Source organism: Ochotona princeps, chromosome 8 (assembly GCF_030435755.1).
Source record: "Ochotona princeps isolate mOchPri1 chromosome 8, mOchPri1.hap1, whole genome shotgun sequence".
NCBI classification, from domain to species: Eukaryota; Metazoa; Chordata; class Mammalia; order Lagomorpha; family Ochotonidae; genus Ochotona; species Ochotona princeps.
Window position 1 is genome coordinate 49,676,072 of NC_080839.1, and position 24,642 is coordinate 49,700,713.

General features: G+C 43.9%; 1 protein-coding gene and 1 non-coding gene across 5 annotated transcripts in view; one reads left to right on the top strand and one right to left on the bottom strand.

Annotated features, from left to right (window-relative positions):
- The window catches only part of SLC3A1 (solute carrier family 3 member 1), a 49,229-nt gene extending 24,935 nt beyond the window's left edge, over positions 1–24,294 (bottom strand). The window contains exons 1-5 of one of the 4 annotated variants that reach the window (XM_058667999.1): positions 24,184–24,294; positions 17,295–17,387; positions 13,832–13,907; positions 6,910–7,339; positions 55–234 (exon numbers count right to left, since the gene is read on the bottom strand). In XM_058667999.1, coding sequence (XP_058523982.1) covers positions 55–234; positions 6,910–7,315 — 586 coding nt within the window. In that variant the 5' untranslated portion in view covers positions 7,316–7,339; positions 13,832–13,907; positions 17,295–17,387; positions 24,184–24,294. Of the gene's footprint in view, positions 1–54; positions 235–6,909; positions 7,474–13,831; positions 13,908–17,294; positions 17,388–24,183 lie in introns of those variants that run through there. The other 3 variants (XM_058667998.1, XM_058667997.1, XM_004582775.4) reach the window with 3 other exon arrangements.
- On the top strand, positions 18,810–18,893 carry LOC118760766 (small nucleolar RNA MBII-202). Its single transcript, XR_004996975.2, has one exon. It is a non-coding gene; the product is annotated as a small nucleolar RNA MBII-202 (small nucleolar RNA).
- Positions 24,295–24,642: the final 348 nt, after the last annotated feature.

Genomic DNA, 24,642 nt, shown 5'->3' on the forward strand with positions numbered 1-24,642 from the left:
TCCATGACAGCGAGTGGGAAGAACACTTCAAACGAGCACCGGGAGTGGGCTTACCTTTATCATGGATGGCTGCAAGTAGATTCTCAAAATCTTCCATTGTTCCAAACATAGGATCAATTTCTCGGAAATCTTCAACACCGTATCTAAAATCTTTAAGGGCTGATTTATAAAATGAAGTAATCCAAATGGTTTTTATGTTTAAAGCTGTGATATAGTCCAGTTTATTTTGAATACCTAAAGAAAAATTCAAGGCTATAAATATATCTAACTATGTTTGCTTTTGTTAGTTGAAAGGATTAAAAATGATCAAAACTAGGAGCCACGGGTCCTTGGGTGTTTGGTAGGTGCTAGGTCTGTGAACCCTGGGATGGGGGTCCAGGGGTGCCTAGGACAGCTGCCCCAGGCCAGTGGGCCCACCTGCAAGAACTGTTCCTCCTCAGAAGAAAAGACGGAGTAGTGGACAGCTGGCCCAGATCCACACAGAGGATTTGGCAGCCCAATGGGGCCTTCAGAAGACATCTGTTACCACAGCAGAGGAAGGAGGACAGAACAGATTGAACAACTACCCCAGCCCAACGTTGACAGCAAATATCTTGGTGAATGGAGACTCTAATGTGGACTGTGTCAGCCAATGTGGCCTGACAAGGTAGCCTAGTGGCTAAAGTCCTTGCCTTGCACGTGCCAGGATGATCCCATATGGATACTGGTTCTAATCCCGGTGCCCCCACTTCATAGCCCACTCCCTGCATGTACCTGCGAAAGCAGTCAAGTATGGCCCAAAGCCTTGGACCCTGCATCCATGTGGGAGACCTGGAAGAGGCTCCTGGCTTCGAATCAGTTCAGCTCTGGCCATTGCGACCACTTGGGGAGTGAATCATTGGATAGAAGATCTTCCTCTCTGTCTCTCCTCCTCTCTGTATATCTGGCTTTCCAATAAAAATAAAATAAATCTTGAAAAAAAAAGAAAGTGTTCCTTCATCCTTGGATCAATGAGATTAATAATACTTCATAACTATTGAAACCACCTGGGTGGAAAACTTGGAGTGTACACCACATCAGGACCCTGGGTCAATGTTGAGTGACCACTCCCAATCCCTGGATACTGGGGCGGTTGAGAGGCTAAGTGTGGCTTTTCCCCTTGTCTTCCCTGCCTCTCTCCAGATAGAGGAAAAAGAAACAGAAAACTTAGAAACAATGGTCACACTTACTTTTCACTGACCCTGGATCCTTCCCACCCTGTTAAACTATGTAAACATCATCTAAAATAAAAATTAAAACAACAGCAGCAACAAAAAACTAGAGGCTGGTGTTGTGGCACAGTCTGTTCAGCTACTGATTGCCACACCAGCATCCTGAGTCAGAATGCTGGCTGCTCCTCTTTGGATCCAACTCCCTGGATCACACCATGAAGACAGAAGTTGCACTAGTACTCGGGCCCCCTTACCCATGTGGGAGACCAGGACAGAGTTCCTGGCTCCTGGCTTTCACCTGATGCAGCACTAGTGCTGTGCCCTTCTGAGCAATGAGCCAGAATATAGAAGATTCTCTCCTGCTTATTCTCTCCATCTCTCACAGTTTCTGACCCTCCACCTCTCTTCATGTCACTCTGCCTTCCAAATAAATCTTTTTAAAAATCAAAATATGTGTATTCAAGGCATAAATATTTGGAATTTTTAAATATTTATTTATTTTTATTGTAAACGCATATTTACAGAGAGGAGAGACAAAGATCTTCTTTCTACTGGTTCACTCCCCAAACATCCGCAACGGCCAGAGCTGAGCCATCCAAAGCTAGCAGCCAGGAATTAGGAGTTTCCCCTGGATCTCCCACAAGGGTGCAGGGTTCCAAGGCTTTAGGCCATCCTCCACTGCTTCCCCAGGCCACAGGGAGGGAGCTGGATGGGAAGTGGAGCAGCTGGGACTTAAACTGGTGCCCAGCTGGGATCCTGGCACCTGTAAGGCCAGGATTTAGCCACCAGGCCATTGCTCTGGGCCTAGAATTTTCTTAATTGTGTAAAATTGAAATAGCAAGGTCTAGCTCTACAAATGACATCAAATAAACTCTTCCAGCAATAGCCTTTGATCTTCAACATAGCCACATGATCTCATGGGCTTTTGGACTGGCAGTTAAGAGACTGGTTAAGATGTCTCTGCATCGTATCATAGTCCTGCTAATGTGCACACCGGGAGTGACAGCTCAGTAGTGCATCCTCACAGCCTGTGAGCCTTGAACTGAGTTCTCACCTCTCAGCTTTGGCCTGGCTGTTGCAGACATTTGGGGGATGAGCCAGCAGATGGGAGCTCCATCAGACAAACAATTTTTCAAACTTGTAATTTATATTTTGCATTAAGACCAAGATCACGTTATTTTATTCTACACATTGGTTTTGAGCACCTGATCTAGGCAAGGTGTTATGCTAAGTGCCAAAAAACAAAGAAGCATAGCCCAGGACCCTAAACGGTCACAAGGTCTAAGCTGCACCAGCTAGCATTCTAGTGGCAATGAGACTGTCATGTGTGCTGACTGAACACTTGCAATGTGACCAGTCTGTTAGGGTAAGTCACACGCCAGCCTCTGAAGATCTAGCACAAAAAGATGAACTATAAATCATATCATTTAGATGCTTATATTGATTACAATCTTAAAATGATACATTGAATAGTTCGAATTAAACATGCATTCTTTAAAATGAATTTTCCTCATTTCCATTTCACTTCTTTAAAATGTGGCTGTTAGAAAACTCATAACTGTACATATAGCTCACATCGTATTTCCTTTGGATGACGCCAGTCTAGCACATGTCAAAGAGCAGCAGTGGGACGCTGTCCAGAGAAGGTTAAAAGCTTTGGAAGAACAGCACAAAGTATTTGAAGGACCAGTATGTTAGCCCTTGACTCCCTGGAGCAGAGGGAGCTGAGAATGGAGAAGGACAAAGTCACAGGAAGTTGTGGGTAAGTGGAGGTCAAGGTGAAGGGTGTGTAGGCCAAGCAAGGCAGAGGAGCCTGACAGACAACACCTGCTGAGATAAGAGCACAACAGGCTGCACAGGGCACAGGGGCCAGGGAGGGAGGACAGCAATGACCTGACGGCATGTTAGCCTTGACACTCTCTCTCATTTCCAGATGGCCTGTAAACCTTTTCTCTTTTGCTTTCACACAGCGGAAGACAGGAACTGATAAAAGAATCTGAGATTGTCTAAGAATAGATCATGGTAGTCAAACCCTTTGTACTAGGGACCTTGTAGGATAACTGGCAAACCCACTGCATGTTGTGCTTCCAGTTCAGAGTCCTAAATGCAACTCAAAGACTATTAAGCTCTGGTAACTTTCTGTGTGATCCAAATGTGGCTTTGTGGACCCTGGCAGAAGCCACCCAACAGGTGAGTGGCCACTGAGAGCAGGCCACCAAGTCCTTTGACAATGAGCTCCAGCTGTCACCTTGGACTTTTACTCTCTTCCCCCATAGGGGTGCCATGAGATCTCACAGCAACAGCAGGCCCACAAAAGGGTTTGGTGTAAGCTAGTACAGCAAGAGGTAGCTTTTAAGAACAGACACAGGGGCCAGCATCACGCATAGTACAGTAGGATAAACTTCTGCCTGAGGTGCCAGCAACCCATATGGGTGCCAGTTTGTATCCTAGTTGTTCCACTTCCCATCCATCTCCCTGCTTTGCCTAGGAAACCAGTGAAGGATGGCCCAAAGCCTTGGCACCCTGCACACAGAGGTAGCTCCTGGCTCCTGGCTTTGATTGACTGGACATTGACCATTTGGGGAGTGAACCAGTGGATGCCAGACCACTCTATTTCTCCTCTATAACTCCTAATTCCAGGGGAAAAAAAATCTTCAAAAATAATTCTAAAATAAAAAGAACAGATACAGAAGCTAACAAAACAAAAGGACCAGGCAGACAAAACGTAAACAAGGGCCCGAGCGTCATAATTTAGGGAACAGGGGCAATTACTAAAATCTGGGGTAGCTTTTCTCTGACAACCACCTGCTGCTCATAACCGGAAACAGTCAGTCTTTGGTTCTATCTAGAGGGAGATAAGGAAGGCAAAACCAAGAAGTGACACACGTATCTCTGTCTTTATTCAGTCAACATTCACCTTTACTAATCAGTTTCTGTGTACAGACAGTAGATGCTGGGGACACATGCTGGGGGAAACAGGGAAGTGCCTCAGACGGGACTAGGCAGCTTCAGAGAGCACAGCAAACACAGGCCAGAACCTGGGGCCAGGGGCATCCCTGCTGTGATGAGGGAGATTAAAGATTAATGGAGTCAGTGCTCCAGCTGCACCTTGAAGGACAGCCAAAAGGGCTTCAACCAGTGAGGATGCAGAGCTTGCTAAAGGGGTCAACAACAGGAATGTGAAAGAGAAAGTCTTTTGTTAGGAAAATTGGAGATTCCTCCTGTAACACATCCTACTTCCCACATGATATCATCCTGGCTTATTTTCTTCAATTATCACTGTAAACTTAAAAAGTTTTTATTTGTTTCTTATTTCTGCCTGTTAGGATGACCACACCAACCATCCTGCCCAGCATAGATCCAGCGATATCTACTCTACTGCCTGGCTTACACCGACTCTTGAGAGGCGCCTGGGGACAGGCCAGTAGGCTGAAGCTGAGACACCTACAGCCTAGGGCACAGCTCCCAGGGGGTTGAACCAAGGCTTCTGACACCAGCTTCCTCTCAGCACAGAACCTGGTAGGCAGCCGTGATGACCCAAAGACCTGGGTTCCAGCCACCCATGTGGGAGGTCTGCACAGTATCTTGGGTCCAAGATTGAGCCCTACCAAGCCTTGGTCTTGGTGAACATCCGGGGAGTGAGTCAGCACATGACGCCTTTCTCTGTCTTCTCTGTTGCAGTAACAAATTATAAGGGTGGTCTACAATACCTCAAGAAATAATTAGCTTGACTTTTTAAAGATTTTATTTTTATTACAAAGTCAGATATATAGAGAGGAGGAGAGACAGAGAGAAGATCTTCTGTCCGATGATTCACTCCCCAAGTGACCACAATGGCTGGTGCTACTCCGATCCAAAGCCAGGAACCAGGAACCTCCTCCGGGTCTCCCACGTGGGTGCAGGGCCCCAAAGCCCTGGGCCATCCTCAACTGCTTTCCCAGGCCACAAGCAGGCAGCTAGATGGGAAGTGGGGGTGCCAGTATTAGAACCGGCACCCAAATGGGATCCCAGCGCATTCAAGGCAAGGACTTTAGTCACTAGGCCACGGTGCTGGGCCGTAGCTTAACTTTTAAAAAATAATTTTTCACTTCTATTTTTCTACTAACATAGGCATTATTTTAAACACTCCTTTAAAAACTTTTATTTGTTTGTTTGTTTATGTGAAGGCAAATCCCTCGGTGGGGAACAGGGAGATAGATCTTCCATTCCTTGATTCATTTGCCAAATGGCCCTAACACCCAAGGCTTGGCCAGGCCAGGAATCTAGGATCTTTCTCCAGGTTTCCCAGGTGGGTGACTGGAACCCAAGCCACTGGGTCTTCCTCTGCTCCTCTCCCAGATGCATTAACAGGGAGCTGGATGGGAAACTGGGCAGCCAGGACTCAGAATTGGCATGCACAAAGGCTGACAATGCTGCAGGCAGGGGCAAAGGCTCCTTGTTTAAAGTCTTCTTTCATGTGGAGATCAACACAGTGATCTGCTTTATGGCTTCTTCCCTTCATTTCTCAGGTTTTAAACTTTAATACTCGGGCCTGGCGCAATAGCGTAGAGGTTAAGGCCCTCACCTTTAAAGCGGCAGGATCCCATATGGGCGTCGCTTTTAATCCCGGCAACTCCATTTCTCATCCAGTGGCTTGTGGCCTGGGAAAGCAGTTGAGGACGGCCCAATGCATTGGGACCCTGCATCAGTACAGGAGACCCAGAAGAGATCCTGGCTCCTGGCTTCGGATCAGCTCAGCTTCAGCCGTTGCGGCTGCCTGGGGAGTAAGCCATTGGACTGAAGATCTTCCTCTCTGTCTCTCCTCCTCTCTGTATATCTGCCTTTCCAATAAAAATACATAAATCTTAAAAAAAAAAAAAAATAATACAAAAGGGCCCAGCAGCGTGGCCTAGCACCTAAAAGTCCTCGCCTTGAACGCCCCAGGACCCCATATGGGCGCCGGTTCTAATCCCGGCAGCTCCACTTCCCATCCAGTTCCCTGATTGTGGCCTGGGAAAGCAGTCGAGGACGGCCCAATACCTTAGGACCCTGCACCCGCGTGGGAGACCTGGAAGAAGTTCCTGGTTCCTGGCTTCGGATCGGCACTCACCGGCCCGTTGCGGCTCACTTGGGGAGTGAATCATCGGACGGAAGATCTTCCTCTCTGCCTCTCCTCTCTATATATCTGACTTTCCAATAAAATAAATCAATCTTTAAAAAAAAAAATACATAAACAAACTTTAAGACTCAGTCAATACCATTTAAAGGTACTACTTAATGTTTACTACCATATTATTTTCTACCTTTTTCATTAAGAAACTCTTGGTCAAACTGTCAAATAAGCCACCTCCAATACTGTGAGAGGAATCCTCAGCCGCCACCTGGAGATACACAACCACAAAGCACAGAGAGGCAGGAATGTGGTGTTAGGAGGAAAGCCACTCCAGGTTAAGCATTTGGAACTTCTGACCAAACAAGCAGATGTGTTTGGTGGGCAATAAATTAAACAACTATTCTAGCTCAGAGTCCTTCAGCAAATATCTTTTCATCAAGTAAGAGAACTGCTGGATGCTGCTGAGCTGATGTTTATGCTAATATCATAAACATGGAGAAACTTGGCTCATCACTCAGTCTGGAATGTGCTTACCACACAACCCAGGCATAATCTGGTTTCAAGGCATGAGAGAACCATAAACCACCCTCATCCATGCTGTCTGCAGGAACTCCCTCCCGCACGCACCTTTCAGGTCTCCGTTCCCGTCTTGGTCACTGTCCTTGAACGATCTCGGGTAGATCTGATATATGGGCCCCGCCTGCCACCAATCAAGACACTTCGGGGAGATGGCGATGATGGCGATGGTGGCCCCAACAAGCACAAGTACAGAAGCCACGACAAGCCAGAAGAGGATCTCCCGGGGCACCCGGTAGCGGGCCTGGCCTGAGAACTGGAATAGCACCTCCTTGGGCATCCCTGCATAGGGCTGGATCTTCTTGGTGTCCAGTTCCTCGGGGCCAAGGATGTTCACTGTGCTGCCTGGATCCAGGTCCAGTTCTGGAATGTCCTCATTTTGGACGAAGCCATTGTTTGTCTGGCATCCTTTCACATTCATCCTGATGGAGTCTCTCTTGTTTGCTTCTTCAGCCATGTCTCACCTGCTACAGCCTTCTGCCTTTGTGCCAGGAGGAAAGAAAAGTGGCTTGCTGAGCGCTTTGTCTTGTTAATGAGCACTGCAAGGTTTATAAATAAACCTGGCTGGACAAAGTCCAGCCAACTAAGAGAGGGTTAAGGTACAGGGGGTTTGCGCCTTGGGAGAAGACAGAGGAGCTGACAGGACAGGATTTTGTCCCAGAGAGGGGCAGAAGAAAGGAGGGAAGAGGAGGGAAGTGGAAGAGGAAGTAGGGTTCCATTGAAATTTCAGATGATACTAAGATGAATACCCCAATGTTCTCGGTTATATTATCCACACTAATCAAATGTGAAAACAATTCAAGTGACCAAGACTGATGCGTGAACATATAAACCATGGAGCATACAAACAATATCTGGCCTTAAAAAGGAACAAAATTAATTTTTAAAAAATTTTGAAAAGTAGAATGAACAAGAGAGAGAAGAAAAAAAAAAAAAAAAACAGGGAGAGGAGAGAGGGAAATAATCCACTCATTTTCTTCACTATACATGATTGCAACAGCCAGATTTGGGCCCAGCCAAAACTAAGTACCAGAATCTCCTTCCTGGTCTCACATGTGAGCGTTAGGGGCTCAAGGATGAGGTCATCTGCTGCTGCCTTCTCAGGTGCTTTAGCAGGGAGCTGGAGCAGAAGCAGGTACAACTACAACTCAAAACAGCACTCTGCTGGGTGCCAGTGGCAGCAATCTGACACACTACAACAGCAGCCCCAGGAATTCAATTTTGATAAGTAATACAACACAGATAAACCTTGAGAGCATTATGCTAAAGGAAATCAGCTGCACAAAATGATAAACACTGCAGAGGCAGGCGCACTGTCTCAACTAACCAGTCCTCCACCTCCAAGGGTGGCATCCCATACCGGTGCCGGTTTGTGTCCTGGCTGCACTTCCCATCCAGCTCCTTGCCTGTGGCCTGGGAAAGAAGTCAAGGACGGCCCAAGGCCTAGGGACCCTGCACTCATGTTGGAGACCCAGAAGAATCTCCTGATTTCTGATTGATTCGGCTCTGGCCATTGTAGCTGTTTGTGGAGTGAACCAGCAGACGAAGATCTTTCAGTCTGTATCTCCTTTCTGTAAATCTGCCTTTCCAATTAAAAAGAAATTAATTTATTTTTTAAAAAATGACAAACACTGGGCCTGGCACAGTAGCCTAGTGACTAAAGTCCTCGCCTTGCACGAGCCAGGATGATCCCATATGGGCGCAGATTTGTGTGCCCGGCAGCTCCACTTCCCATCCAGCTCCGTGCTTGTGGCCTGGGAAGGCAGTCAAGTACGGCCCAAAGCACTTGTGTGGGAGACCTGGAAGAAGCTCTTGGCTCCTGGCTTCAGATCAGCTCAGCTCTGGCCATTTAGGCCACTTAGGGAGTGAATCATCACATGGAAGATCTTCCTCTCTGACTCTCCTCCTTTCTGTATATCTGCCTTTCCAATAAAAATAATTTTTTTTTAAATGACAAACACTGCCTGATTTCATTTATGAGGCACCTAGAGTGACCAAATTCCTAGACACAAAAAGTAGAGAGGTGAAGATGGGTTGGGAAGGGGGAGGCTAATGGGGCAACACTGAGTCCCAGGTTCTCTGCTTCTGACTCAGCTCCCTACTAACGCAGTTGGGAAGCAGAGGATTGAGAACAAAGGCTTGGGTTCTTGCCACCCATGTGGGGAACTTGCACAGTTCGTAGTTCCTGGTTCCTGGCCTGGGTAGATGGCTAAAAATTTCAGTTTGGGATGATGGGAGATTTCTGCAAAGTAGGAGATGGGTGTACAATACTGTATGTGGACATAATATTGCTGAACCGTAAAAACAGAAATGACCAAAGTGGGAAATGTTATGAATATTTTGCCAAACTTTTTAAACAAATCTTTAAAATTTTCTTTTTTAGCTAAGTACCATGAAAAGAAACAGATCCTGAATTCTGCAAGAAGAAAAAGCCTTTTTCAATTTCTAAGGCCTCTCGACTTCCTACAGATCTAGAGATAGGGAACCATTGCTACTGGAGGTGTTTTTTAAACTAATTTATTTGAAAGACAGAATGACAGATACAAATATCACACTTCCATATTCTGGTCCAGTCCCCAAACACCTACACAACAGGAGCCAGGTCAAGTAATTCAACAATGTATTTTATAAATGTTAACATATCAGGGACAGAACAATGGCTCAACCAGCTAACGTTCCACCTCCAAGCATGGTATCCAATATGGGCGTTGGTTTGTGTACTGGCTGCTCTACTTCCAATCTGAATCCATGGTTGTAGCCTGGGACAGAAGTGGAAGATGGCCCAAAGCTTTGGGATCCTGTATCTGTGTGGAAGACCAAAAACAACTTCTGGCTCCTGGCTTCAGATTGGTTCAGCTCCATTGCAGTCATTTGGGGAGTGAAGATTTTTCTGTCTCTCCTCTCTGTAAGTCTGCTTTTCTAATTAAAATAAATGAATTTTTATATATTAACATGTTTCATGGTAACATAGTGACGCTATAGGCCCTACCATATTATAAGGCAGAAATTCCCAAAAGAGTTGATATTAAAGAAGATAAAAAAGATCAATTAAGTGATCAAAAATAGATTCCAAAATAAGAGAAACATGTAAGAGGATTTAAAACATGGGAAAATAACATTTCAAATCAGTAAAAGATATTTTAGTAAGTGCTGTAGGACAACTGGTTGCTTATTTAGAAAAGAAAGCCAAATGGCTTACATCATTTCTTACACTAAACTGCATGTGAATCAAAATTAAAAGTAGAAAACTGTAAAAACAAAAGAAATTTTGATATTTTGAAAAGACAAATGTGAGCAAAAGAAAAAAAAAAGACTTAAAAAATTGTCCTGGGGGGCCCAGCACCGTGGCCTAGCGCCTGAAGTCCTCGCCTTGAACACGCCAGGATACCATATGGGCGCCGGTTCTGATCCCCGGCAGCTCCACTTCCCATCCAGCTCCCTGCTTGTGGCCTGGGAAAGCAATTGAGAACAGCCCAAAGCTTTGGGACCTTGCACCAGTACAGGAGACCTGGAAGAAGTTCCTGGCTCCTGGCTTTGGATCGGCACAGAACCAGCCATTGTGGTCATTTGGGGAGTGAATCATCGGACCGAAGATCTTCCTCTCTGTCTCTCCTCCTCTCTGTATATCTGACTTTGTAATAAAAAAAAAAAATCATCCTGGAAGGCCCAGGGCAGTGACCTACTGGCTGAAGTCCTCGTCTTGAATGCTGGGATCCCATAATCCCACATGCGTGCCAATTCTAATCCCTGCGGCATGCTTCCCATCCAGAACCCTGCTTGTGGCCTGGGAGAGCAGTCAAGGACAGCCCAAAACCTTGGGACCCTGGACCCACATGGGAGACCTGGAAGCTCCTGGTTCCTGGCTTTGGATTGGCTCAGCTTCAGCTGTTGTGGTCACTTGGGGAGTGAATCATTTGAAAGAAATCTTAAAAAAAAAAAAAAAACCCAGTAACAAAAAATTGTCCTGGAAAGTTTCCCTAAATACAAAAATATAATACCTCGATTTCATTCCAAGAAACAAAAACAGATGAGCCCACAAAGATAAAATGCAAATGATCAACTAAAGGGATATTTTTATACTACATATAGCAACGTAACTTCTATAATAAAGAAATTAATATCACAAATGAACATTTCAAAAAATAAGAGTCAACATTATGGTGCAGATGATTAAAGCCATTGTCTGCAGTGCTGGTATCTCATAAGTACCAGTTTGAGTCCTAGTTGCTCCGCTTCCAATTGTGCTTGCAGCCAATGCACATGGGAAAGAAGGAGAGCATGGCCCAAGAGCTCAGGGCCATGCACCCACATGAGAAACAGAGATAAAGCTCCCGGTCCTTAGCTTCTGCCTGGTCCATCCCCAGCCACTGCAGCCGTATGAGAGAGCAAATGGGAAAGCTTGTGCCGTCTCTACATCTCCCAGTAACTCTGCCTTTCAAATCAACAAATAAATATTTCTAAAAGATTGATTTTTATGGAAAGGCAGATCAGATTTATGGAAAGAAGGCGAGAAAGAAAGATCTATTATGTTCTGGTTTTCTCCCCAAATGTCTACAACAGTCAGAGCTGAGCCGATCAGGAGCCAGGAGCTTCTTTCGGGTCTCGCATGCAGGTGCAGGGTTTCAAGGCACTGGGTCATCCTCTACTGCTTTCCCAGGCCACAAGCAGTGAGCTGGAAGGGAAATGGAGCAGCCAGGATATGAACTGGTGCCCATATGGGATCCTGGCCCTTGCAAGGTGAGGATTTAGCCATTGAGCCATTGTGCTGGGTCTAACAATTTTTTTTTTAAGAAAGAAGATATATCTGTATCTATCTATCTATAATCCTTATCTATATATATGTAAAATACATATGACAGAAAAAAGAACACAAAAATAAAATGCAAATATCATTAAAATTGAAGAAATAGACATCAAAATTAAAATACTGTAAAAAATGAGTTTGATAACATTCAACCTCAAAAAATAGAACAGAATCCCACTGGGCCCAGCACCGTGGCCTAGCAGCTAAAGTCCTCGCCTTGAACACGCCAGGATTCCATATGGGTGCCGGTTCTAATCCCGGCAGCTCTACTTCCCATCCAGTTCCCTGCTTGTGGCCCAGGAAAGCAGTCGAGTACGGCCCAATGCTTTGGGATCCTGCACCCGCGTGGGAGGCCTGGAAGAGGTTCCAGGTTCCCGGCTCCGGATCGGCACAGAACCGGCCGTTGAGGTCACTTGGGGAGTGAGTCATTGGATGGAAGATCTTCCTCTCTGTTTCTCCTTCTCTCTGTATATCTGACTTTGTAATAAAAATAAATAAATCTTTAATAAATAGATAAATAAATAAATAAAAGAACCCCACTGTCACACTTGCAAAGGCAGGAATGTAACTAGCACACTTCATTAAAAAATTGGGAGTTCAGCCAACAACAAAATTATAAAGCATATAACTTTTGAACCAAAATTACACTGTTAAAAATTTATCTTGAGATGTAACTAGCAAGATAAACAAGGATGGTTCAAAAAGTTCTGGAAAAATAGAATTAAAAGATGTCTATTTGATATAAAAAATGAAATCCATAGTTTCATAATATATGCATTTTCCACGAACATCTTGAAGACCCTCATATGTACAACAATGTCCACTACAACAAAATTAGAAATTAAATGTTACTCATCACTACTTAGTCATTTAAATAAATTATGGCATTCACACAATAGAATAACACAGAGCTCCTAGAAGAATGAGTTTAACTATAGATCCAAAAACATGAATGTCCAAAATTTAGTGTGACTGGGGATGATTCTGTGGCTTACCAAGTAAACCTCTGCCTGCAATGCTGGCGTCCAACGTGGGTTTTGGCTAGAGTCCTCACTACTGCACTTGCAATTCAGCTTCCTGCTAAAATGCCTGAGAAAACAGAAGAGGAGCCAAATAGGCTGCAACATCCACTCCCATTACGCAAACTGCAGTGGGCCAGATAGGGGTTCTTCAGCATTGTCCCAACTAAGCCTCAGCACCAGCTTGCGTGCAAGAGCTGAACCTGGGAGCAGGTTGGGGTAGACTGGGTAGATTGTGACACCTGTTGGTTTGCACGAAAGTCAGGTCTGAGAGCAGGATTGACCAGGCAGCTGCAACTACTGACATGTGTGTGGGCTGGTGCAGGGTATAGACTGAACCCAAAACTATATTACACAGTTTTAACGACAGCAAGGTTTGAGAACTTCCCAAGTGAAGTATCTTCCAAGATCAGATGAGATCGTGCGTACAGGATGAAATGGCTGTAGATGCAAGTGAGGTATCTTAGTGTGTTCCCCAACTAGACCACTAGACCACTAACCTCAGATAAAATTAAGACATATGGTTCAATCCCAGAGCACATGCTGCAGGACTGGGCCACCTCAGTTGTTGACCCTCTGTGCAAGAATGGAGAACATACTCAGATGAATATAAGACAGCCAGTTCATCCAACCCAACAGATTTCAAGTACCTCATTAAAAGATGGCAAGAAGGACAGGCCAGGCTCTACAACAACCACATGGGTCTGTGGGCACTAGGTAGACATGGAGCACAAGCAGGCCTTAGAAAGAATTCCTCATCTCTGGCGTAATTTAGTCAACAATTATCAGAAAAATCAAGACCACTCAATTAGCACCCTTGGAACATTCTTCCTCGCAACTGGGGCCTCACAGGTGATGTCAAACAACCGTCTCCATCCATGGATACTGATGCAGTGAGTGGCACACTTTCACCCTGCCTCCCCACTCTGCACAGACACAGGAGGGAAAACTGAAACATTTATCTCACCCAACTTCCCCCAGACCCAATGCTATCCATCCTAATTGGAGGCCTATATGGGTATGCAACCCCCTAACCTTTGCAATAAATATTACAATAATTTCAAAAAGTTATTTTCCAACTGTTATCATAGTATATGGAAATGCATTTTTGTACTGTCCTGTGTCTGGCAAAGAAATGTAATCAACTCACATATTAGTTCCAGCAACTCTTTTCTCTATTCTTTATCATTTTAATGTAGACAATACTGTCATCGGCCAACAAAGAACTTTATTTTTCCCTTGTCAATTAAAAAAAAAAGACTCAGAACAAAGTCCTCACTCATGGCTTCCAATCAGCCCAGCCCTGGCCATTGCAGCTATTTGGGGAGTAAACCACTGAATAGAAGATCTCTCTGTCCCTCTAACTCTGCCTTACAAATCAATCTTTTAAAAAAGATTTATCTATTTTTATTGCAAAGTCAGATACACAGAGAGGAGAAATACAGAGGAAGATCTTCTGTCCGATGATTCACTCTCCAAGTGATTGCAATGGCCAATTTGAAGCCAGGAGCTTCCTCCAAGTCTCCCACGTGCATGCCTGGTCCAGCTTTGGGCCGTCCTTGACTGCTTTCCCAGGTCACAAGCAGGGAACCTGGATGGGAAGCGGGGCTGCCGGGATTAGAACCGGTGCTGATTTGGGATACTGGTGTGTTCAAGGTGAGGACTTTAGCTGCTACGCCACCATGCCAGGCCCAACAAATAAATCTTTTCACACACACACGATAAAGAAATTTCAACAGTGTATAAAGCATAACTACAACCATGTGACATACTGATGCACACATTAGTGTACATGTGTTAAATTTTCAACTAATGATTAACTGCAGAGTAAGAAAAAAAGAAAAAGAAAAAGAACAGGCTCTGATTTGTGTTATCCTCAGTCTATCAAGCCTCTGTGTCTGGTGTAATAAAAAGGAGGGGGAAACCGTACATATTTTAACAAGGTAATTTCATTTCCAAAATCTTAAGGGAATTATGTAAGAAAGGGCTCTGATATAGTAGGCTAAGCCTCCACCTCTGGCACCAGCACTCCATAGGGGTGTCAGTTTGAGTTCTGGCTGCTCCACTTCCAATCCAGCTCTCTGGTTATGGCTGTAAGGAGCAACTTGAACAAGGACCCCGAAGAATGACCCCCACCATCCCAGACCCTGTGTTGTCTTGAATACCTTTGTACCCAGCACTACCTTAAATCATCTGCCAGTTCCTGCCCCTGAACTCCCCACACCCACCCTCGGGGCTGCAAAGGCGCCTCTTCCCTTTGTTCTCTCTCTGCTCTGCTTCTGCCTCTCCTTTCCCTCTACCTGCGGCTGCCCCGCACACACAGTAAAGGACCTCCTGTATGGTTGACTTGCGTCTGGCATCTTGGGTTTATGGAGGAACAGCTCAAGTTCTTGGGATCTTGCATCCCTGTGGGAGATTCGGAAAAAGCTCCTGGTTTCTGGCTTCAGAACAGCTCAGTTCCAGCTGATACATACACTTGGGGAGTCAGCCAGCGGATGGAGTATTTCTTGCTTTCTCTGTCTCTTGTCTGTGTGACATGCCTTTGAAATATAAATAAATTTTTTTTTAAAAAAAGAATGGGACAAAAATGTGGTCTAAAGACACTACAGTGATATTTATATTAATGCTGGACTAACTAAATAAATGTATATCCACATAACAGAATGCTAGCTCTTGGACATATTTTCAGACATTGTTGTTAAACGATCTGTTCGTTTGTTAATAGAAACGCAGATTTACAGAGAGAAGCAGAGAAAAAGATTTATTCCTCCTCTCAAATTGTGGGAGATCACCCCTGGATCTTTGCCTGCTCAGCCTATACAGAAGGTCATAGGTACATGGGACACTGTGTACCTGCTGGAAGCCCCTGAAAAAGTTTCAGCTAACAGAGACCTCAACCTGACCTGTTCTTGGTCATGTAGGCAAGGGCAATGAACTGCATCCCAGTCTCTCTTCTCTGTCCTTGGACAAGCTGTGCTGGGACTTCCTTGATAAGCAACTCTGAGAAGCCAAATGCAACCACAGCCTACCTACCAGCCACACATGGTGAACATGACCTGAGCCATACCTGCCAGCCATGTGTGTTGTATGTGACCTAATACATGACTGGAGTGGTCCAGAGAAATTGACAGGCATACTAGCCAATTATATGTCATTGTTGGGTGGGAGGACTGTCAGGAAACACCCTTCTGCCTTCCCCTCTCTTAAGTTTATGTAAGTTATGCTTGCATCACAATAAATAGACAGGATCAATCAGACTGTCTCTGGCAGTTCCTGAGGCCGCACACCACACTTCGCCTCACCCCCCCCAGTGATTTCGGGGGCTTCATGGCAGTAAAATCCCCAAGACCAAATGGCTGATTTACCCCTCCAAATGGCCACAACACCTGGAGGTGAGCTAATCCACAGCCAGGAGCTTCTTCCAGGTCTCCCAAATGAGTCATACTCTATTGCTTTCTTAGAACATTAACAGGAAGCTGGCGCTTTCAGGACATGGATTATCCAACTGAATCACCACACTAGCCACTTTCAGAAATTCTTTTTGTAACAATGCAGACAAAACTTGATTGCAGAATGAGAAAATGCAAAATACAAAGATACTGTCCTGAATATGAAAAAATTTCATGTATCTTCTTTTTTTTTTTTGAAAGAATTATTTATTTGTATTGGAAAGGCAGATTTACAAAGATCTGTCCACTGGTTCACTCCTCAGGTGCCTGCAATAGGTGAAGCTGAGCCGACTCAAATCTCCAGGAGTTTCCTTGGCTCTCCCTTTTGGGTGCAGGATCCCAAGGTTTTAGGCCATCCTCTACTTCTTTCCCAGGGCACAAACAGGGGGCTGGATGGAAAGTGGAGCAGCGGGGACTTGAAAGCAAACCTAAAAAGGATCCTGGCAGATGCATAACGATTTAGCCACTAGGCTATTGCGCCATGCCCCCATGAATCCATATTTGTTTTAAATCATTTTTTTTTTAAAGATTTACTTTCATCCGAAAGTCAGATTTACAAAGAGAAGAGGCGAAGAGAAAGATCTTCCATCCACTGGCTCACTCCTTAAGTAACTAGGGGATGGGATAAGGGAAATCCCAAGGTCTGTGGAGATGTATCGTAAGATTATAATGACAAAAAAATAGTAAAAAGAAATATTAAAAAAAGTTCTATTAGAAAGTATGTTTAAAGTGTTTATCTCCAGTTTTTGAGATTATAATACTCATACTGTTTAATTTTCTATAATAAACATGTATTGCTCTATCACTGGAGAAGCACTATGTTAGGATCCTACGTCGAGAATCTGTCTAGCACTTCCTGGGCAACTTGTATACTTCTTACACATATGCATATGTATTATGTATTTATCTGAAAGTTACAGAAAGAGGAGGACAGAGAGGGAGGAAGAACTTTTCCATCCTTTGGTTCATTCCCCAGAGAGCAGCAATGTCAGTGCTGGGCCTGGTCAAGACCAGATCTCCCACGTATGTGGCAGAAGCTAAGGCATTTTGGTCAGTTTCTGCTGCTTTTCCCAGGCCAACAGTAGGGTGCTGAATCAAAGTGGAACAGCCAGGAATCAAACCAGGGCCCGTTTGGGATGCAGGTATGGAAGTGTGTAGCTTTACCTCCATGTCCGAAGATGCCATGTTTTGGAGTAAGGTGACCCTTCGTATGAACAGACAACTTCAAATTCATAACCCTTCACATTACTAAATAACCTGATGAAAAGAAAGAAAACAAATTAGCAAATATCACCTTCCAAGAGGTAATAAAGGAAATACTGATTACAGAAACCTGAACTCTGTACTGTTAAAAGAAACAAAAGCACTAGCAAAGTTCTAAGAGCTGATTTCCATCGTCAGAACAAAGAATCCTTGATGAAGCAGTTCGGTGCGCTTAAATCCCAAGGGAGTTACACAATCCTAACCAAAGGAGACAAAGGAGGCCAGCACTGTGGCACAGCAGGCCAAGCAGCAGCCTGTGTCCTAGCTGCTCTACTTCTGATCCAGCTGCCTGCTAATGAGCCTGTGAAAGCAGGGGAAGAAGGCCCAAGTGTGAGAGACCTAGATGAGAGATTGGGTTCATGGGTTTGGCCAGGGACAGGCCCCTGCAGCCATTTGTGTTAACTTTGCCTTTTCAAATACAAAAAACTCTTTAAAATGTGGTAATTCTTATTTAAAAAAAGACAAAAGTGGATGGAATATAATTGAGATTCCTTACCTGATAAGCTTCAGAGCTTTTGGATTCTGGGACCTTGTATAATACTCATACAATGAGCTATCTTGGGGATAGGTCCCAAATCTAAACATGAAATTCATTTGTTTCATATTCACCATTTAAACATAGCTTGCAGCTAATTTTACGTAACACTGTTAACAATTTTGTGCATGTGCCCAACTGTTTCAGAGGTTGCAAAGAAAGTAAGATTCAAGCTCTGCCTTCATGATTTGCTGAGTGATCTTAGATGAATCTACCAGTGCTTGAAGACTCCATTAGCTCATCTGTAAAATTTAGGCTGTGATTTCAGAGTTAATGTTATAGAGTTGATGACACAGTGCTTTTAAAAATTTGTCGGCCCAGCGTGGTGGCCTAGTGGCTAAAGTCCTCATCTTGCATGCGCTGGGATTTCATATGGGAGCTGGTTCATGTCCCGGCTGCTCAACTTCCCTTCCCATCCAGCCCTCTGCTGGTAGCCTGGGAAGGCAGCTGAGGATGGCCCAAAGTCTTGGGACCTGCACCTGTGTGGGAGACCTGGAAGAAGCTCCTGGTTTCATACTGGCTTAGTTTCAGCCATTGTGGCCACTTGGGGAGTAAAACAACAGATGGAAAATCTGCCTCTCCTCTCTATAAAAAGAACCCTGACTTTCCAATAAAAATAAATAAATCTTTAATAAAAAATCATTTGAAGCACAAAATGAGATATAACTAGAAAAGAAAAATTTATACAATTAGTGAAGCCGAAGGAGATTATTTAAACTTGGTTTTGCTTAAGCTATCCTGAAATATTTTGGTAATCAAAAGAAACATATTTTTCCCAAGAAATGGAAACAGAATGTGAAAATGTAATCTCACTAGAAATCTTCCTATCCATCATATTAATTAATGTGAATTAATGCAAATAGAAAATCAACAGCCAGGTGTGATGACTGTCTTGGGAATCATTGTACCATGTTGATGAAAGCACATTTGAACCCTTTTCCACCTCACTGCTGAGCCAGGCCCATGTAAGGCTCTATGCGTTTGTTGCGGCACAGGTGGGGAAATCCAGAAGAAGGTGGTATGAACCATTGGCCTATCCATGATCCCAAGGTGACAGAACAAGTCCACCAAGTCCCTGCAGGCCAACGGACAGCACCTCGAGGAGGACCACTCTAAGCTCATCTTCTTCCTTTGCAAGCCCTCAGACCCCAAGTTAGGCGACAGCTCTATTGAAGAACTCAGGTTGGCCCCCCAGCTGACAGGGTCAGGGATGTCCATCTGGAACACTTCCCATCCAGCTCCCTGCATGTGGCCTGGGAAAGCAGTCGAGGACGGCCCAAGGATTTGGGACACTGCACCCACGTGGGAGACCTGGAAGAGGTCCCTGGTTCCCGGCTTCGGGTCAGCGCGCACCGACCGTTGCGGCTCACTTGGGGAGTGAATCATTGGACAGATCTTCCTCTCTGTCTCTCCTCCTTTCTGTATATCTGACTTTGTAATAAAATAAATAAATCTTTAAAAAAAAGTTTAATTAAAAGATTAGGTTTATTTTGGTGCAAAAATCGTGGAATGTTTAATGTTTACATACCCATGTAACAAATTAAATAAAAGTGACTTTTTGATGGACTTCAACATTAATTAAAGAACTGTGAGGTTACATTACTCATAACTGCATTGTTAGCCCAATGGTATCTCTGTATCCAAGTTATTTACTCACAACTTCCTAGTTGCTTCGTACACTGAGTCTGAGTGTGGCCATGGGATTTGCTTGCTTTGGCCAATGGGACAATGACTCACAAAAAAGCTCAGAAAGTGCTTGTGCCTCTCTGCCCCTCTCTGGGAGTCCTGTCATTGCTGTGAGAACACGCCCTGGCCAGCCTGCTGAAGGATGTGGGAAGCAACATTGCCTGTTTCGTTGCCGAGTCTTCCTGAACCAGCCAGCTTCCAAAATGCTGGCAGACCAAAGATGCTAACACATCGTATCACAATGCCTGCCCCTCATGCCCTTTTATCATCTCTCCTTCTTGCCCTTCCTGCACTACACCCTGTCTATCACCAGGCAACCACTACTTTATCAACGTAACCTGCACTTCCTAGAGTTTCATATAAAAGAACTGATGTGGGATATATTCTTTTTGTACTAGTTTCTTTTATTCAGCTGGACTACCCTAAGGCTTACTCATTTTATGGGTTCCATCAATAATTATTTTTACTAGCTAATTAACCTTTTATAGGGCAGTTTTAGGTTTCTAGAAAATGCATAATTTCCATATAAAGACTTTCTTCCAACTACCAGTTTACCTTCCCATTAGCATCTTGCATTTGCGTGGCACATTTCAGGATCGATGTTGTGTAAATGAATATTGGTATGTTAATTAACTAAAGCTCAATTTTACAATGAAGTTCACTGTGTTGTACCTTTTATGGTCATTGATAGACAGAATATGACAATATGTATTCCACCATCACAGTATCATATAGTTTCAGTGTCTGAGCACTCTTCCACGTTTCATCTGTCAATCCTTTCTTCATCTCAAACTGCTGGCCTCTAGTTAATGTCTTCATTGTCCATCTTTCCCAGAATGCTATTTAGTCGCAATTATAGTATTAGCATTCTCAGGCTGGCTTCATCACTCAGCCATGTGCATTTAAGCTTCTGTCATGTCTGTAACTTCGTGCAGCATTCCTCCTGCTGATCTCTCAGTGTAGTTAGACAAGCTCGCCAATTCACTAACCTAAGGGCATGCTAGTTGTCTGATTCCACATTTTGGCAATGAAGAAGGAAGCTGTTATACACATGAGTTTTCAGCTCAATTAGGTAAGCATCAAAGAGCCTCATTCATGGATTAAATGCAAGATTGTATGTGAACATGTAGGAAGCCACCAGGCCATCCCTTGAAGTGATTTATTCCATATCCTTGCTGGCATTCAGTGTGGCCAATATTTTGGACATTGGCTATACTGACAGGAGCATAGCAGTAGCTCTTGCTCTTATCTAGTTTATTCCTTTCTTATTCCTGACTGGTACTCATTTTAGGGATATATTACAGCATAGAAGTAGATATTTGTGCAATTTTAATCTAGTTTTCCATTATATACTAAGGATGAAGTACAAGCCTTTATACGGCTATAAATTCCTTTTCACTCAGGTAAACACCTAGCAGTGGGATGGCTAATCATATGATTAAGTATATGTTGAGTCTTTTAAGACACTGTCACACTATCCTGGTAAATGGCAGTGCCATTTTGTATCACTTTCAGAGTGCATGAGAGTGCTGGATGTTCCTAGGTCACATCTGCTGTGTCAAGTCTGTTTTAGGACTCCAGAAGGTGCATGGGTAGTGGTTAGCTCATCTGGGTTTAACCTGTACTTCTCCAGTGTTTAACCAGGTTGAGTATATTTCCTGTGCTTATTTGCTATTTGTGTACCTTCCATTGTACATTGACACTAGCACAGAGTTTGGAGGTTCCTGGTCTACCAAGACTGTAGCATCTCCATCTTACCTACCAGGGGCTTCTCCATAGTACGCTAGCTTGGTCCCAACTGAGATGGAAAGCAAGACAGAAACAGCAGCCTGAGACTTAGCTCATGAGTCACATAAAAAGCTTTTGACAGTATGTATCAAGAATAGCGTCTGAAATCTTTTTCCATTGGAAAGGCAGATATACAAAGAGGAGATACAGAGAGAAAGATCTCTGTCTAATGGTTCACTCTTGAAGTGGCTGCCAAGACTGGAGCTAAGCCACTTCAAAGCCAGGAGCTTCTTTTGGGTGCAGGGCTCCAAGGCTTTGGGCTGTCTCGACTGCTTCTCCAGGCCACAAGCAGGGAGCTGGATGGGATACCAACCAGTGTCCATACTGGATTCTAGTATGAGGATTCTAGTATGAGGATTTAGCCACCAAGCCATCTCGCCGGCCCAAGCATAGTGTCAACATGTGAAGAGACTAGGAAATTACAAAATGTAAGATATGGATGCCAGAAATTGTTAATCCAACTATAATGAAGTCAATCTTTAGTGTACTATTTTTTTTTTCTTTTAAGATTTTTTTTTGGTAGGGCTGGTGCTATAGAATAGCAGGCTAAGCCTCTACTTGCAGCAAAAGCATCCCATATGGGTACCTATTCATGTCCTAGCTGCTCCACTTCTGATCCACCTCCCTGCTTTTGCAAAAGCAGCAGAGCATGGCTCAAGTCCTTGAATCCCTGCACCCACATGGTAGACAAAGCAGCAGCTCCTGGCTCCTTCAGATCAGCTTAGTTTTGGCTGTTGTGGCCTTTGAGGAGTACAGCAGCATATGGAAAAGCTGTCTTTCATTCTCTTTTGAAAAAAAAAAAAACGGTTTCGTTTTAAAGGCAGAGTTACAGTTGGAGGGAGGTAGAGGGTATGGAGAGACGGGAACAGAGATCTTCCATCTATTGGTTCAATTCCTAAATATCTTCAATAGCCAAGGTTGGGCCAGGCCAAAGCCAGGAGCTTAGAGCTGACTTCTGGTCTCCTACATGGGTTCCAGGGAACCAAATACTTAGGCCATATTCCACTTCCTTCCCATCCTCAATAGCAAGGACCCAAAACTGGCACTCTAATATAGGAAGCCACAGTTGCAGGAAGGGGCTTAATCCTATGTTCTACTTTCTGGCCCCAACTATATTATGATTAAAAAAACAAAAACACATACATTTTAAACTATACAGCTCAGTAGGATTAAGGATATTTTTGATTTGCAAGGCAATTTTGAAATTGGATGCTCATGAACAATGCCATTTCCCTCTTATCCCAGTTCCTGTTTCTGTTTCTTTGCAAGACTGTAATAACTGTAGGTACCCCATAAGAGTGGAACTATAACAGATTTGTTTCTCTGTGCTTGGCTGTTTCACTTGATGTCTTTATGACATATTATGGCGTATAACAAGCTTTCTTTCCTTTAAGGCTGAATAATTTCCCAGTGTATGTATTCATTACATTTTATATATTATCTGCGGACATTGGCTTGCTTTTGGCTATTGTGAATATTGTTATGAATGTAGGTATATATTCAAATATCTTGATTTCACTTCTTCGAATATATTCCCAGAAGTGGGGCTACTCTAACATCTGCTCATTTTGTTAATTTTGGGGGAAGCTTTCATGATGCTGCCCATGGTTGCTGCATCATTTTACGCTCCAAATCATGTACAAGGGTTTTGTTTTCTCCACATCCTATTAATGCTTGTCACTTGTTCTTGATAGCAGCTTGATGGGTGGGAAATGGCAGCTCTTGGCAACTGACTTTTCTCTAATGATAAGGAATGTTGAACATGTTTTCACATGTCTCGTGACCATCTGGAGTCATCTTTGGAGAAATCTCTACTCATGCTGTGTGACTCAGTTTTTCTTTACTCCAAGGTTCCTGAAGGAGGCAACTTAGTTGGCTGACAACTTGCAATTCAATATCTCAAGGTCAGGTGACCTGCTAGCCTGGTGTTTGGTGGAGCTGGTAATCAAGGTGGGTGTGAGAACGATCACAAGGTGAGCAAGGAAGCAGACACAAGCAAGAAGCAGCTATCCTCCCATAGCCTCATGTAACGTCATCATGAGCACCCATGAGGCTTCACCACAGCAATCTAGTCCAATCACCTCTTAAACACACTTTCCAGATGGTGCTGATAAGCTAGTCTGAGACACAAAAATTAAATTCTGTCTTCTATAGTCAGGACTATGTGATTTTTGAATGCTGAATAAATTCCTTGGTTCTATAGTCAGACCTAGAATTCCTGAGAGGCTTCACTGAGCCCCCCCCCCTTTCTTCCTTATTGGAAATGCAGATATAAAGAGAAGAGATCTTCCATCTGCTGATTCGCTCCCCAAGTGGCCACAACTGGCTGGAGCTGAGCCGACCCAAAGCCAGGAGCCACGAGCTTCCTTCAGGTTTCCTATGTTGGTGGGGGTCCCAAGGCTTCGGGCTGTGTTCAACTGCTTTCCCAGGCCACAAGCAGGGAGCTGGGTGGGAAGTGGGGCCGCCAGACCACAAACCGATGACCGCATGGGATCCTGGGATGTGCAAGGCAAGGACTTTAGCCACTAAGCTACCACGCCGGGCTCAACCCCTGACTTTTAATGAACATTCTCATGGCAAGGCTTAACACAAAATCAGGGTCAGGGTTTCTGAAAACAAGTATCAGAGGAACAAATGCCAACATAGCTAGAAGATACAAAATGTATATCATTTTAAGGAATTTGCTTTACCTACTAGGCTTGTACCTAAAACCACTGTGTATGTCTGTTTTGCAAAAGGTTGTTTTGAGGATTAAATATATTAGCATAGAAAACTACCTACCAGTACTAATTGGCTCCTCTCAGGAAAATGGCCAGCTTCTTCTTCAGCAAAGAGGTTTGCATTGCAAAGCCTATGTCATTGATAAAGGTTGTTATTAATATGATTACTACAATAAAAATTACAATTAGCATTAAGGCCCATTTCTCATAGCAATAGAATTTTGTCACTATTTATTGAACTTAACGAACTTTTTAAATTATTCTTCACAAAATAAGAACAGTTTGCTTTGAAGTAAATTTTATATTCCCATTAATCCTGAGAGTATTACATAATAGTAATCGCTGAGTATAAACACTAAAACAGAAATGTACCATATCATCTTTTTACATGTTTCTTTTTAGAATAGACTTGCAAGGTTGGCATGGTGGTATAGCAGGTCAATCCTCCACCTAGGTGCTATTGGTCCGGTCCTGGCCACTCCACTTCCCATCTGACTTCCTGTATATGGTCTGGGACAGC